The sequence below is a fragment of the Pelobates fuscus genome, chromosome 3 (assembly GCF_036172605.1).
Source record: "Pelobates fuscus isolate aPelFus1 chromosome 3, aPelFus1.pri, whole genome shotgun sequence".
Lineage (NCBI taxonomy): Eukaryota > Metazoa > Chordata > Amphibia > Anura > Pelobatidae > Pelobates > Pelobates fuscus.
Genome location: NC_086319.1, coordinates 76,534,220 through 76,549,986, shown reverse-complemented (window position 1 = coordinate 76,549,986; position 15,767 = coordinate 76,534,220). Strand labels below are relative to the sequence as shown.

At 40.2% G+C, this 15,767-nt stretch overlaps 1 protein-coding gene across 1 annotated transcript; it reads left to right on the top strand.

Annotated features, from left to right (window-relative positions):
• Window positions 1–6,172: 6,172 nt before the first annotated feature.
• On the top strand, window positions 6,173–9,806 carry EGR1 (early growth response 1). Its single transcript, XM_063447241.1, has 2 exons — window positions 6,173–6,707; window positions 7,460–9,806. Exons 1-2 carry the CDS (start codon window positions 6,488–6,490, stop codon window positions 8,737–8,739), a joined length of 1,500 nt encoding a protein of 499 aa, XP_063303311.1. The 5' UTR covers window positions 6,173–6,487; the 3' UTR covers window positions 8,740–9,806.
• Window positions 9,807–15,767: the final 5,961 nt, after the last annotated feature.

Here is a 15,767-nt window from a genome sequence, read left to right as displayed (position 1 = left end):
TCCCCATGTCTCACAGTGTCCCCTAGTGTCTCAGTGTCCCCATGTCTCCCTGCTGCCTTTCCCCCAATCCTTCACATATCTGAGCTAGAGTCTGTCTCTGCAGGCTGGGAGCGGCTGTCTAGACTTTGTGCTGTGTAGCTGCTCCCCCGCGGATCAGTGAGTAGAGAGAGGCAGGGAGATGCTGTAACTTCCTATCCCTGACTCTCTCCATACACAGTGACCCCTACTGGCCGGTGCTGGTATTGCAGAGTAATCTCTGTTTATACTGAGAAAAATATTTGCATTTGTATTTCCGGTATTACTGCAATACCATCACGGCCAGGCAGCCTCAAATACCGGCTGTCCTTTAAAATACCAGTCAGGTGGCAAACCTGAGAGTAGTGTGTAAAAAAACTAAACATTTTTTTTTTTTACATTTTTTAAAATGGGCCTATTCCATGGGCCTGGGCCTGGGCCTGGAGCTGCAGCTCCATCAGCCCCTATGTTAATCCGGCCCTGAGTACCATTCCCAGTTCCTAAGAAACATAAACTTATCATTGTTCAATTTGGGGTTCCATCCTATTCATCTGACAAGTTGTCATGCTTTAAAAATCAATCTGGTGCTCATGGGGTTAATTCTTTGTCAGGGTTATTTGCTAAACTGTAAATTTTCCAGAAATTCATAAATTGCTAAAGCACCTGCTATGGAAACTTGTGTAACGCCACGCTCTATAAAAGAGAAATTGGGCACATTTTTTTATTTTATTTAAATTCTTTATTTATAAGTTCATGTAGTTATAGTGACAAACAGCAGAGATAGACAAATACATATTGTGTTGGTACGATCTTATAGCCCTTAAACATTTGAAACAACGCGATAGATCACCTACCCTTCAGTAGGCATTACAATTAGCTAATACCATACAACAATACAGTGCAGTGACATTGTCTCCTTTAAAAGTGATATTTATGGCCACATTGATGTCTTGTCTCAATTTTGAAAATGGGTGTTTTTTTATATAGAAAAAAATCCTTTTGAAATACTCATATTGACTGTATTGGAACTTCACTAAAAAAATTCCAACCCAGTCAAAAAGATATACTGCGACTCCTGGCCCGAGAGGATGGTGGTGCCCTCGAGGGACAGGTTCAGGTAAGTTTAACTCACCTTTGCCTGCCACCCACGACCCCCAGCGGCGAAGTCACAAACGGGAGTATTTGCTAATTATGCAAAAAAACCCAGGCAGTGACAGTTCTGCTTTAATGAAAAGGTGTAAAAGGAATTACATTATTCTTCTGAACATTTTGTCAGTTTTGGTAGAAAAGTCATTAAAACAGTTCTTAATAGTTTTTTGGTGATGAGATAAGGCAGTTAGATAACTGCCTTATCTCATCACCATAAGTATCTATAGGGGTTATTCGCTGAAGTGAGAATTAATAGTGAATTTCAAATTTAAGGTCAAAATTTCCAAACTGGAAAAATCGAAAATGTCCGCTATGATTCCAGTTTGGCTACTTTGGCCCCCTTTAAATTCTCACTTTAGTGAATAACCCTGTAAAACGTTATCCAAGCCTCAACTCCCTTAATCCTAAAAAAAAAGGCTACCCTAACTCTATGCTCCCCAACCCTTACCTTAACAGCATCACTGCCCTGTAAGATTTTTTTGCTGTAATTGTTGCGGAGGTCAAATGAAAGCAGGGTCTTTATAGGAGACATTTAAAATGCTCTCTTTTAATGGTAATGTTTTAAATGTATACTGAGAGCAGAGCAGTTTGTCGTTATCACTTTAACTTGTCTGACGCAACTGAAGCCAGATCAGTGCTGTGAGTGATGGGAGTTATTTTTCAGCTTAAGCTGAATGGCCTATCAACACTATTCAGTGACATGAAATAAACCCCAAAACAGACTTTGTAGATGTATGCCATAGATAACAATGCTGGGATATAGAACTTTTTTTTTTAACACAGGGCATTTTGCCCTAGAAATGAAAAAGGTGTCTTTTGAATCAATCACAATTCACTGTTTAGCAAATCGCCCCCTTCGACTTGTTCCAGAGCACCACATTCTGAACCAGATGTGCCATTGCTGGTAAGCAAATAAAAAAAGAGGCCTTTCTCTGTAAAGATAACATTCAATCGAAGGACTCAAGGTCCAGTTGGCAGTGTGTAGCTTCCGCTGCTATTTAACAACCTTTCTTATGAAGCTTTGACATGAAGCACAATAGTTTTAGAGTGGAGCATTATTGCCAGCCAATCCACTGCTATCAAAGGAGAAAAATAACATGTGAACCTATTGCAAGGAACATATGGCTTGATGCATACTATATAGCTGGTTTCTAATAGCAACAGAAAAAAAGAACTAGAGTGGAAAATATCCTTTAGAAAATCGCATTTTTTAATCAATAGTCAATTCTAAGGTCTTCATGGTCGCAGTTTGATCATTATAGAGTTTATTTATCAATGCTAAAAGGGCAATAATTGGTTCGAATACAATTCAAAGCAATTGAGGAATTATATATTGTTATATGTTGAATAAATAGATAGACTAATATAGGAAATATTTGAAAAGCAAAACATATATTTTTTTTAAATTTAATTTGTGTGTGTGTTTTTTTTTTAATGATTGTAGTTTTAATGTAATAAGTATCAAAATTATTATTTATTACTTAAATTTTCACTGCTTTTATATGGAAACCTGAATCACGTACATAGATTATAACCCATCCCCTGCTATATTGCTGCTTTTTCTCTCGCTAGATATGTAGTATAGCCTGAAATACTTATTTTTAAACTCTCGCTTAGCAACCACTTGGCAACATACAATGGGAGAGACGGTTATAAAGCTAATAACATGCAATGGACTAGGATGCTGCTTCTCCAGCTGTTGCACTACGACTCCCATAAACTTTGGGACCTATTTACTAAACACCGATTTTGCCTCATGTTGAGGAGTATCCTATCTTTAATGCATTTTATTAAAGTGCCAGTTTTTATGAAACAACTGACACCTCCATGGATGACAGACAGCCAGGATGGTTCTTTTCCTTGTTCCGTTAGCTCACCTAAGCTAATGGAGGTAGCAAGTGTGACTGTCACTGCAAGTCCCCAAAAAATTGACCTCTTCTTCAGGATGTGTGTGTGGGGAGACTGTGATTTACAAACAGTGGAGGTGTGGCTAGGTAGCATAAACAAAGTGTTTTAAAGGGATTCTATAGTGACAGGAAAACAAACTCGTTTTCTTGGCACTATAGATTTCCCCTTTGTCAAGGCCCCCTCCCGCGGCACTGAAGGGGTTACGAACCCCTTCAGTCACTTACCTGGGTCCAGCGCCAATGTCCCTCGGCGGCGCTGGCTCAACTCCGCCCACGCTCCTTCCCTGCCGATGTCCGCCAGCAGGAGAGATCTAATGCACATGCACGGTAATGGCCACACTAGCATTAGTATCTCACCATCGGAAAGCATTATTGAATGCTTTCCTATGGGGAAAAACTGACGCTGGAAGTTCTCATGCATAACGTGAGGACGTCCAGCGTCAGGTAATGGACCAAAAGTCAGTTTTAATTCCGGAAGTCCCTCTAGTGGCTGTCTGGTAGACAGCCACTAGATGAGGAGTTAATCCTCAGAGGTAATTATTGCAGTTGATAAAAACTGCAATAATTACCACTGCACGGTTAAGGGTGATGTGAGTTTGCACCCAGACCACTTCAATGAGCTTAAGTGGTCTTAGTGCCTACAGTGTCCCTTTAACTCTAAAGGCAGGGAATTGAGCAGTGAGACTGCTGGGGCATGATCTATACAACAAAACCACTTAATCGAGCTCAAGTGGTTTTGGAGCTTAGAGTGTGCTTTTTTTTTTTTTTTTTTTTTTTAAAAGGGAATGGAAGTAGCATTAGAGAGAGTTTGTTACAATACCCCGCTCTGTATCAGTGTAAAATTTCACCATTGAGTTATGGAGATTTGGATAATTTCAGCAAATAACCAAAAAGCTAAATGGAGCCACAAATTGGTTATAATCTGTGATACCCAAACAATGGTTCGATGGATCACTTGAAGGTGGCAATTGAGACTGAGAATGTAAATATGTTAGAGGATGACCACACCACTTCTCGCTCCTGCTTTCATCTCTTGCTTTCCTTTCCCTCTCTGCTTAGTGGTTATGGTGCTTAATGTATCCCTTTAATTGCTCACAACAAGCTCTCTAAACCCCTATAAATTGTAAGCTCACAGCCCAACCTGCTAAAGTAAACAGTTTGTGTAATAGTGCAAGACTTACTATTATACTAAAGTCATGGGTAAGGCTCTTTATTCTTCATATATGTCATATATTATATAGGGTAAAACCGCTCACCTTTGCAGAATTACAAACATATCTAAAAAGGCTAAAGATATTTGGGTCTGGTCACTTTGTAATATAGCTCTGTTCAAGGTCATTTTCAATTTTATTGGGAAAGTAACATTTTCCAAACAAATATTAAATTAAATATGTTGTTTTTAGAATTGGTATTTTTCTTGTGATCATTTTATAAATCTATAATATTTTTGCAACTGCCTTATTATAATATTTTGGCTCATACAGTCAGACATTCAGTCAGTCATTTTCCCACAAATCTCACACAATTTTATTTCAGATCTTTTTAGATTTATGTCACATACATCGCCCCTGCAACTTTGTTTTGTTAATTTCACCATGCATACAAAATACAGTGACAGCAATGGCTGACAGAAGCTGCAAGTATAAAAATAGCAGTGGCTGCAGTATTGAACGTATGCAACAAGCCTAACACTGACATAGTGGTATATATCTAGAGACTGTAAAATTGGCTATTGCTGTTCTTGGTATGCCTCCAGTAGTGGGTATAATAATTGATTCTGGGATGCCCCCAGCAGGGGGTATAATACTCCTAAAAAGCCCTCAGTAAGGGGTATCATTGCTACTAGGATGCCCCAGCAATGATTATTATTCCTAAAATGCCCCCAGCAGGAGGTATTAATGCTCCTGGGGTGCCATTAGTAGGGGGTATTAATGCTCCTGGCATTTTCTAGCAGGTGTTATTAATGCTCCTGGGATGCCCCCAGGAGGGGGTGTTAGTTCTCCTGGGATGCCCCTAGTGGGGGGTATTAATAATCCTGGGATGCCCCCAGTAGGGGGTATTAATAATCCTGGTATGCCCCCAGTAGGGGGTATTAATAATCCTGGGATGCCCCCAGCAGGGGGTATTAATAATCCTGGGATATCCTTAGTAGGGGGTATTAATAATCCGGGGATGCCCCTAGCAGGGGTTATTAATGCTTCTGGGGTGCCCCTAGTAGGGGGTATTAATGCTCCTGGCATTTCCCTAGCAGGTGGAATTAATGCTCATGGGAAGCCCCCAGTAGGGGGTATTAATAATCCTAAAATGCCCCCAGTAGGAGGTATTAATAATCCTGGGATGCCCCTAGTAGGGGGTATAAAGAATCCTGGGATGCCCCCAGTAGGGGGTATTAAGAAGCCTGGGATGCCCCCAGCAGGGGGTATTAATAATCCTGGGGTGCCCCCAGCAGGGGGTATTAATAATCCTGGGGTGCCCCCACTAAGAGGTATTAATAATCCTGGGGTGCCCCCACTAAGAGGTATTAATAATCCTGGGATGCCCCCAGTAGGGGGTATTAATAATCCTGGGATGCCCCCAGTAGGGGGTATTAATAATCCTGGGATGCCCCCAGTAGGGGGTATTAATAATCCTGGGATGCCCTCTCTGCTTGCAGGGAGCTCTGCAGCCTGATGGCTCCCTGGCTGCTGTTTCCAGGCTCCAGCACCTCATCAGCACTTTTTTTCCGTGTGAAAGAGAAAGGGAGAGGGAGCTGAGCCGGAAAGTCCTTAAAAGGAGCAGGAAGGAACCCCGCCGGAACCTGCCATACATGGCCATCGCCTTACATGGACTGACCGGCCGGGGTTTCCGGAAGGTGGCGGGGGAGGCGGAGAGAAGGTGGTGCCCGTGTGCCCGCTGCCGGGGATGTGCAGGCCGGGCCCGGGTACCCTGGGCCCGTTTCCCTGACTGGACGCCGGGTACTATTCTAGCAGAAAGTCCCGGGTTCCAGCCTTGCCGCCGCAGAGATACACGGAGTTCCACGCTCAGTGTTTCCCGTTCCAATGCGACGTCACGGGTCCTCCAGCTCCCTCCAAATAAGGGCTTCCTGCACTCCATATATGGCCATGTACGTCACGAATCGGGGCGGGGCCTGCCGTCTACGAACCCTTTAAATAGGAGCGGATCCCAGGGAGCCGCGAGAGATTCCAGCGGGCAGGACTGGGGGAGCCGTGCGGGGGCAGCGATAGCACAAACCGGCGACAACCCCAGCAGCAGCCACCGCGGCTCCGAGCACATCTAACAGCACAACAAGCACCTGTTTACCATTAATATCACAGTCACACACAGTGTCCCCATCACCCTCAGCCCCACAGTGCAGGGACAGGGTGCATGCCACACAGCTGGCCACACACCATTCTCCTGGCAGCCGCAAGGACCACATGGCATCAGCCAAAACAGAAATGCTCATCTCACCTCTGCAAATCTCTGACCCCTTCGGCTCTTTCCCACATTCCCCCACCATGGATAACTACCCCAAACTGGAAGAAATAATGCTCCTCAACCCAGGGGGATCTCAGTTCCTGGGAGCTACAGTCCCCGAGGGCAACGGATTCAACTCCCCAGGGGATGGAGCTGACCATTTCGACCAGCTAGCTGCAGGTAAGCATCCTCTAACCCTCCTGTGAAATGTATTTATTCAATCCTAAATCAGCATCCTCTAACCCTTATCTGTAATGTATCCATTAGATCAGCACCCTATCACCCTCTGTATTGTATGCATTTAATCAGTTCCCTGTCACCCTCATCTGTGATGTACTATTAATTAAATCGGCACCATCTAACCCTCTTCTGTAGTGTATCTATTAAATCAGCACCCTATCACCCTCTTCTTAAATGCATCTTTAATCCCCCATGGCTGTCTCTGCATCCTGCATGATAATGAGGTCACCTGCTACCCAGCTTCTTCATGGGTGCACCTGTAATACCTGTTCCTCTTAGAATAAAGCATGAGTGTTGATGGTATGCTACTGTATTGCATGCTGTTTTGGATGGATGTCATGTCAGAATCTGTCAATGTAATCTAGATTCTGTATGTAAATAAGACAGAAGACAGCGTGATGCTTGTACTGTATTGGAGAATGGGTCCATGTTTCTGCACAGCGATAGGATGTGCACATTGGTTGTGAAAGGAATACTAATGAAGGATGTAGCTAGGGATTCTCTGTTTGCGTCAGATTTTGCTTGATGTGAGATTTGTGCCATTACTCTTCCAGGAATGTGCAGGGTGTTCGTATGAGATGCACAGCAGATATCTATAAATAGCCATGTAATATTTCTGCATAACAAATGATATTGGGCTGGTTGCTTTGTTTATTTACAAGTTGTAACCCATGCTTTTGATCTGTTTGTAGATGCCTTCTCTGAAATGTCACTGAGCAACGACAAGACAGGGATTGAAACCAGCTATGCCAACCAGAACAACAGGTTGCCATCCCTGACATACACTGGTCGCTTCACCCTGGAGCCTGCACCTAACAGCAGTAATACCCTGTGGCCTGAACCTCTATTCAGCCTGGTCAGTGGACTGGTAGGGATGGCCAACACACCCACCTCTTCAGCTGCTTCTTCTTCACCATCTTCTTCCTCGTCTTCATCCCAGAGCCCTCCTCTGAGCTGTTCAGTGCAGTCAAATGAAAGCAGCCCTATCTACTCGGCAGCACCGACATTTTCCAATTCTAGCTCTGACCTATTCTCAGACCAGTCATCTCAGAATTTTCAAAACAATTCTGGTACTTCACTTCAGTACCCACCTCCAGCCTACCCTGTCACAAAGACCAGCTTTCAGGTGCCAATGATCCCAGACTATCTGTTTCCACAGCAACAGGGAGATGTCAATCTGGTGTCTCCAGATCAAAAACCTTTCCAGGCTATGGAAACCAGAACCCACCCACCTTCCCTTACCCCACTGTCCACCATTAAGGCCTTTGCTACACAGACTGTTTCACAAGACCTCAAGACTATCAACAGTTCATATCAATCTCAGCTTGTCAAGCCAAGCAGGATGCGGAAATACCCCAACAGGCCTAGCAAGACCCCTCCTCATGAGAGACCCTATGCATGTCCAGTTGAGTCCTGTGACAGGCGGTTTTCCAGATCTGATGAACTCACAAGGCACATCAGGATCCACACTGGGCAGAAACCCTTCCAGTGCCGTATATGCATGCGGAATTTTAGCAGGAGCGATCACTTGACCACTCATATCCGCACACACACTGGGGAGAAGCCATTTGCTTGTGACATTTGTGGTAGGAAGTTTGCAAGAAGTGACGAGAGAAAGAGGCACACAAAAATTCACCTGAGACAAAAGGACAAAAAATCTGACAAAGCAACTCCAGTCTCTGTTGCTTCCCCCATTTCCTCCTATTCACCAAACGCATCAACTTCCTACCCCTCACCTGTGCCAACCTCATATTCATCTCCAGTGTCCTCTTCCTACCCATCACCTGTTCACAGTTCCTTCCCATCTCCTTCCACAGCAGTTACATATCCATCTGTTACCTCCACCTTCAATAGCCAATGCATTACCAGTTTCCCCTCTTCAATAGTCACCAATTCCTTCAGCTCACCTGTGACCTCTGCCCTGTCTGACATGTCCGTAACCTATTCTCCACGGACAATTGAGATCTGCTAAGATTCTGATATGACAGGTGCACAAAATTGCATAGGCACAACGTGAAGACTTCCAAAGTATGGTCTCATAGATGGGGAGATTGATGACCAACAGACTTACATTATACAGCAAGGCCATTATAAACTGATAAGCTTCAAATGCCTAAGAAACTGCCATTTTAAGTTCCCATTGTTTTCAAAAGACTTGATTTGCATGTATGACTGAAATAATTTCAACACGATCCATTTAAAGATCAACTTTTATTTGCATAAAGGGATTTTTACTATATACATAATGTATATTGTACATGTGCAAGGTATTTTGTTTTGTTTTTTGTTAGAAATTTTTTTTAAACTTTTTTTTGTACTCTTGATGTGAATTTATTTTCCCCCCTTGCATATTCATATGGTATTATTTGAAATTAATAGGGACGCCGTCTGTACATGGTTTCTAGTGATAATGCTAGCATACATTTAAAAACAAAAAACTTATTTTAAGGAAAAGCACTTCTGTATTCAAGCATGTGTAAGGGTAATTTCATAATTATTTTAATTTTGTTTCTTTTTGTAAATATCATCAGATGGTACTTTTCACATATGTCAAAAAAAAAAAGAAAAGTTTTGTTTTCTGGGTTCCGTAACTTGGTGCCTTTTTGTGAAGCCTTGCTGATGTTTTGAAATGTGCATTTGCGTAAATCGATGCATTGCATCTAGCCTTAAGGTGAAAGGGAATTCTTCAAGGAATGTATAAAAGACCTCAAAAGGTACAGAGGGAGCGACAGAGAGAGAGAGCATTTCTGTTTTGAATGTAAGCAAAAACACAAAAGTATATTTTTGTAATTGAAATGTAAATTTATAAATATATATTCAAGAGTTGGAATGTTGTAGTTACCTACTGAGTAGGCATGGATTTTGTATGTTCTGAACATGCGGTTCATTATTTTGTGGTCCTCATTTTTACTTTGTATTTGTGTTTTGTTTAAACAAAGTGACTGTTTGGCTTAAAACACATTGGATGCGCTTTACTGCCAATAGGATATTTGGTGTACAACATATCCTGCGAAAAAATAAAATCTCTAAAATATTTTACATTTTGTAGTCCTATTAGTTTTTGTGTCACATTCTCTTTCGAACCCTTGGTAAAATATCTCGAAGTGTCTACAGGTTGCCTACCCTGTCCTAAAATAAAAGACCTAAGAGCATCTAAGAGTAATATATCGTTCTGCTTAGGTAGCTGATGTTTAGTGTCTACTCACCAGGAATAGAAATGTATCTGGTACTTGACAAATGTTTCCAAATTCCGATATGCTACACAAAATACCTTAAACCAGAAATCAATTGGTTCAACCATTATGTAGAAACTTCGTAAAACACTTGCAAAATTTGGGCAAAAATATCAGTAAAAAAACAAACAAAAACATTTCTTAAATTTGGAGATTAGTCACATCTGCTCTTTGCCCTTAAGTTTCAAAGTTTGTCTTCAACTCAACACAACTATAGATTTAGTGTATAGACCACTCTAGACCTGCAGTCTATTGGAGGCTGTGTAGACACATACTAAGTAGTATACACAATACACAGTATGTCAGCTGAAAAGTATTAACATACAATATGCAATGGTTCGGGGCAATCGACAAAACCTATATAGTTAAAATAAAATCAATTTCTGTAAAGCATTTGCTAATACAGAAGTATTAACCGTATGAGGAACCGCAGTCTGAAAAGGTTCACAACACCTGCACTAAAATGGATTGACAGGTCCATATTATCTGATCTAAACCAGGAATATATGGTGTGAGAGGTATGCAGAATCTACAATGGGTACTATGAAATGAACAGGACAATATTTATTCTCTGCCCCTGTTTGCCAAGCACTGTCAAGAGATTGCTGCCTGTAAAGTTATATAAATTCAGATTTTTATTTTATTTGGGGAGTAATGTAAACAAGTCATAACTGGACGAACTGACATTTATACTTGAATAGGCTACTTACCGAGCCATACACGAGCCATGGTAGGCCTCTGGCTCACAGAAGGAAATGGAGAGTTGTAATTCAACAAAAATATTCTTACTGTGATTTAACCATCAGAACTATACAATAAGCCCTACTCTACGACTCATAAAATTATATTAAAGTCTCTAATGCCAGTAATTCACTAAAGCTGGGATGTGTTAGCACAACTGGAAATATAATTTACAATTTAACTGGGATAAGGATTACTTTCAAAAGGGGTTAATTTTGGTTTGAATTTTACAAATGATTTTCACAGTTCATCTCTGCCCTGTTGTTTATAGGCAATTCATAGTTGTACAAGGTCACAAAATGAAAGCCTCTTTGGTTTAGTTTATATCAATAGATCATATCAGTATACCGAGAACTAAATACATATTTTTAAAGGGATACAATTGATATGTGTAGGGTGTTTACATTCTACCATATTAAATCTATATTAAGAGCAGCTAATGCAAGTATTAAATTATATATAATGTTAACACCGTATTTTTCAAGAGCTTTAAATTAAAAAAAAATATATAAAATCCTACAAATATCCAGGGTATATATGATTGCTACTGCAGCTAACGTTTTTTTGAGTAATCTGAGCTTCAGGAGGTTCTATTTCTATACCCCAAAAAAGATTCATATTGCAGGAGATAAATTTACATAAAAATGTCAAAGTGGTCAATAAGATGCAATTGTCATGAAATCCAATGGAACAGCAATGTTTCGGGGAGATTTATCAAGGCAAAAACTGGGTGCTATTTTGAGAAAAAGTGCTAAATATAAGGATCAGTTGAGCTGACTTGCACGGTTATTCCTCTTTAGTAATTTATTTTCTTAGTTTAATGGGAATCATTAGGCTGTTTCAACTTCACAAGAAAAAACAGGTAAGCTCAGGATAAGTACGTAAGTAATCATGTAGGTTTTTCTGTTGTAGGTATTCAGAGGTAAAATTGTTCCTACCCACAAAGTCTTATCTCCAAAACGCTTTCACTGTTTGACAAAAAAAAATAACAAAAATTCAACATGTAGTTTCCTCAATTTAAACAAGACAAAAACATTGTGTCCACTTGTCCACTTCTATAGTGTTAGGAATACAATCATGTTTTCCTAATGCTACTATAGTGTTGTAGTCCCTATTTAGATTCAGCCGCCTTCCACCCCCAAGTGCAATACCTATTTTCCAGCAGCAAGACTCACTTGGTGCTGCTGTCTACTCGCCTCCCACGGAGTCATCCGGCTGGTGTTGCTTTGTTGGCTTATCGTTCAATGCTTCTCATAGAAATTCATCGAGGATGAGAAGCACAAGAGAAACAAACCAAGCAAATTGCAAAATGTAAACTAAAACTGTTTAAAATAGCTAAATTTTAAAATGTTGCCATATCTACAATTGTAGCCCAAGATGTGCAATTTCTTTGTGAGTTCTACCCAGTTTGGTGCACAATAACATTAGGATAAATCAGTAGCTGTCAGTGTGTCAGCATACTCTGTCAAATATTTAAAGTGAATTTGACATTTTACGCCAATATAGCTAAACTGAAAACATGGCTGACTTGGTCGGAGGCTGCTGGCCATTTTAAAGCCAGGGGCAAGTTCACACATTATGCCCATTTTGTGAACCAAACCAGTTTTTCATCCCTATAATATTTTATATAACTTTTAATGCATTTAACCCCTTAAGGACACATGACGTGTGTGACACGTCATGATTCCCTTTTATTCCAGAAGTTTGGTCCTTAAGGGGTTAAAGCATTAAATTAAACTGAATGATATGAAGACACAATAAATACATATATATATATTTTTTATTTTAATAGCAATTAAAAAGATTTGCATTATATCATGTTTGCCGATGACACAAAACTTTGTAAAGTAGTAAAATGTGAGCAGGATATTGCTTTGCTGCGGAGGGATTTGATAGATTGGGGGACTGGGCACTAAAATGGCAGATGAAATTTAACGTAGAGAAATGCAAAGTTATGCACTTCGGGGTCAAAAATGCACAAGCAAATTATACCCTAAATGGTAGTGAATTAGGGTTAACCACACACGAGTAGGATTTGGGAATTGTTATAGACAACAAATTAGCCAGCAAATTAGCCAGCAATAAGCCAGTAAGGTTTTGTCATGTATAAATAGGGGCATAAATTCTCAGGATGATAATATAATTTTGCCTCTTTATAAATTGCTGGTAAGACCACACCTTGAATATGCTGTGCAATTTTGGGCACCTGTTCTAAAGAAGGATATAATGGCACTAGAAAAAGCACAGATATGAGCTACAAAATTGATTAAAGGAATGGAGCACTTTAGTTACGAAGAAAGGTTAAAAAATGTAAATCTCTTTAGTTTGGAAAAATGACGCCTCAGCAGGGATTTTATAACATTATCCAAATATATTTGGGACCAGTACAAACCATTATCTGGAAATCTATTCATAAACTGGGCTATACATAGGACACAAGGTCACGCATTTAGGCTGGAAGAAAGGAGATTTAATTTAAGGCAAAGAAAAGGTTTGTTTACAGTAAGTGCAATAAGGATATGGAATTCTCTGCCTGAAGAGGTGGTTTTATCAGAGTCCATACAGATGTTTAAACTGCAATTGGATAAATACTTGCAAAAACATAACATACACAGATATCATTTCTAATTAGTGGGGTAATAGCTGCTTGAACCAAGGAGACACCTGACAGCTATTTTGAGGTCAAGAAGGAATTTTTCCTAGTTTGTTGCAAAATTGGAAGCGCTTCAGACTGGGTTTTTTGCCTTTGGATCAACAGCAAAAACATATGTGAGGAAGGCTGAACTTGATGGACGCAAGTCTCTTTTCAGCTATGTAACGTTATTATTATTATTATTATTATTATTGCCATTTATATAGCGCCAACAGATTCCGTAGCGCTTTACAATATTTTGAGAGGGGGGGATGTAACAATAAATAAGACAATTACAAGAAAACTTACAGGAATGATAGGTTGAAGAGGACCCTGCTCAAATGAGCTTACAGTCTATAGGAGGTGGGGTATTAGAAACATTAGGATAGGAAATATCAAGTAGTTGTAACTATATTATCATTGTACTAATAATTACCCTGAATTTACCAAATTAAACTGATGCCCATTAATTGTGAAAAATTTACAAAACAAATTAAAGAATATAGGGAAATGTAGTCGATATGAAAATATTTTCTTGACTTAAAATTTGCAATTCCTTGATTAAGTGTAGATACTGCAGTTCTCCATAGGGCTAGTTCAACCCTGAGCTAGTCCAACCCTGGAGAGCATTGATGCCCATCGTTCACCAACCCAAGCAGAAAAGAGTTGTACATAAATCCATTAAGTGATGGACTGCTACATTCCCTGCAATAGTCCTTGTTGTCCCTTCTCTTTTGTGCCAATAGACTTAGCGATGTGGCTGAAGGATTGATCTTTGAGGCTGCAACCTATAACGCCAGTATGTTTGTGTCCGGGGGGCAGTAGCCCACAGACCAGTTCACTCTTTTATCAAACGGGCTATTTACACCGATCAGCAGGATCTGCTATCCTATGGGTTGGCTCACAGTGCTATCACTGCACTCTCTCTTTAAAAAATATATCAAAGTTGTGATGGTGTTTGCAGTCATCCTTTAAGTCTATAGTGTTTCTAAGTCTTATTTCATCTAATATTTCAAGGCACAATTTTCAGAATCCCTGATAACAATTCACAGTTAAGTGAATAACTCTGAGAGGGAGAATTATGAAGACAAAAACAGATGCTAGTCTTGGGCATGGTGCTAAATAAGGCGTAATCACAAATGCGAACTTTTGAAAGTTTTTACAGCAGTTAGCACTTTCCCCAGAATATTTGTTTTACATTGCTAAATCTCCACTGTAGTACTGAGCCTATACATTATACTGTCAAATAATGTCTAGCGTTATGGAAAAAGAATTGTGTGTTGAAGTGATTCACAATTCAAACCGAATGCTTTTAATTTATATTAAACTCTGGCAGTGTAGTTGGATTCAACACTCTTGCTGTTTCAGTCTGTTAAGATTGTGCCAGATTTAAGGAAACGTCACACAGTTATTGCACGTAAGAAAATATCTTTATGCCACATTGAAAGGCCTGACACACATGCCAGTCCCACCGGAGGTGAGGTAGCCCAAGTAGAGCAGAGGCCATCCATCACTAACATAACAGAGAGTACAGGAATTCTACATTCCTTTGTCAGGGATGCACTGTACCATTTATACGTATCATGGCTTTCTTGACTTGTTAGTCATGCAAATGACTCATTTGAAATCAAAACAGAGCAGCGGTGATAAAAGATTTATTTTGCAGACACCTGTTATTTTCACAAACTGGCTGGAGTCGAATCCCTTGTTTTTAATGCATTATTTATATAATGAAGTAAAAAACAGAAATGCAAAATAAACAGTAAAAAAAAAAAAAAAGATAAAATACTCACATCTTCCTATTTCCATTGTTTGCTTCATATCTGCAGGTACAACATGGATGAGGAAGTGGTGAGCGTTCTTAGTTAATCATTGGGAGCAATTTGCTTATCCCATAAATCCCAAGCCCTGTGGTTAAATGATTACTCCAAACACCATGGCCACTTCTTCTTTTAGACATGTTATAGGAGGAAGGAATGTGTCTTTGCGGTGTTTCAGCTTTAAACACTGCATAGCCAGAGTTATTTGCCCTTGTGTGCAGGGGGCTAGTTGAAGCCCTAAGACTCTTAATTTTGGGAGCCCGGAGCTCTGTTCCAAGCTGTGTAATGTCAATTCTGTGCATATTTTACGTCTTTCGTCAGCACACACAGCACGCTGGCAACAGAGATAATTCTGATTTTGAGTCTTGTGTCTCCTCTTCCTCCCTTCCTGCATTCCTCCTGCCCCCCTATCCTATTGTTTCATTTTTTTAGGATCCCACCCTATCTCCCTCTGTACTCCTTCTTCCCTTTTCCTTGTCGGCTCAGAGTGCACTCACGCTCTTTGCTAGCTAAATGCCCAGTTAAAGGCTTCTCTATGAGAAACACTGGATTTCATGTAAGTAATAAGTTATTG

Coding starts and splice junctions, on each gene's coding strand:
- EGR1 (XM_063447241.1), top strand. CDS start 6,488: ATGGCATCAGCCAAAACAGAAATGCTCATCTCACCTCTGCAAATCTCT. Junction 6,708..7,459: donor TTTCGACCAGCTAGCTGCAG/GTAAGCATCCTC, acceptor ATCTGTTTGTAG/ATGCCTTCTCTGAAATGTCA.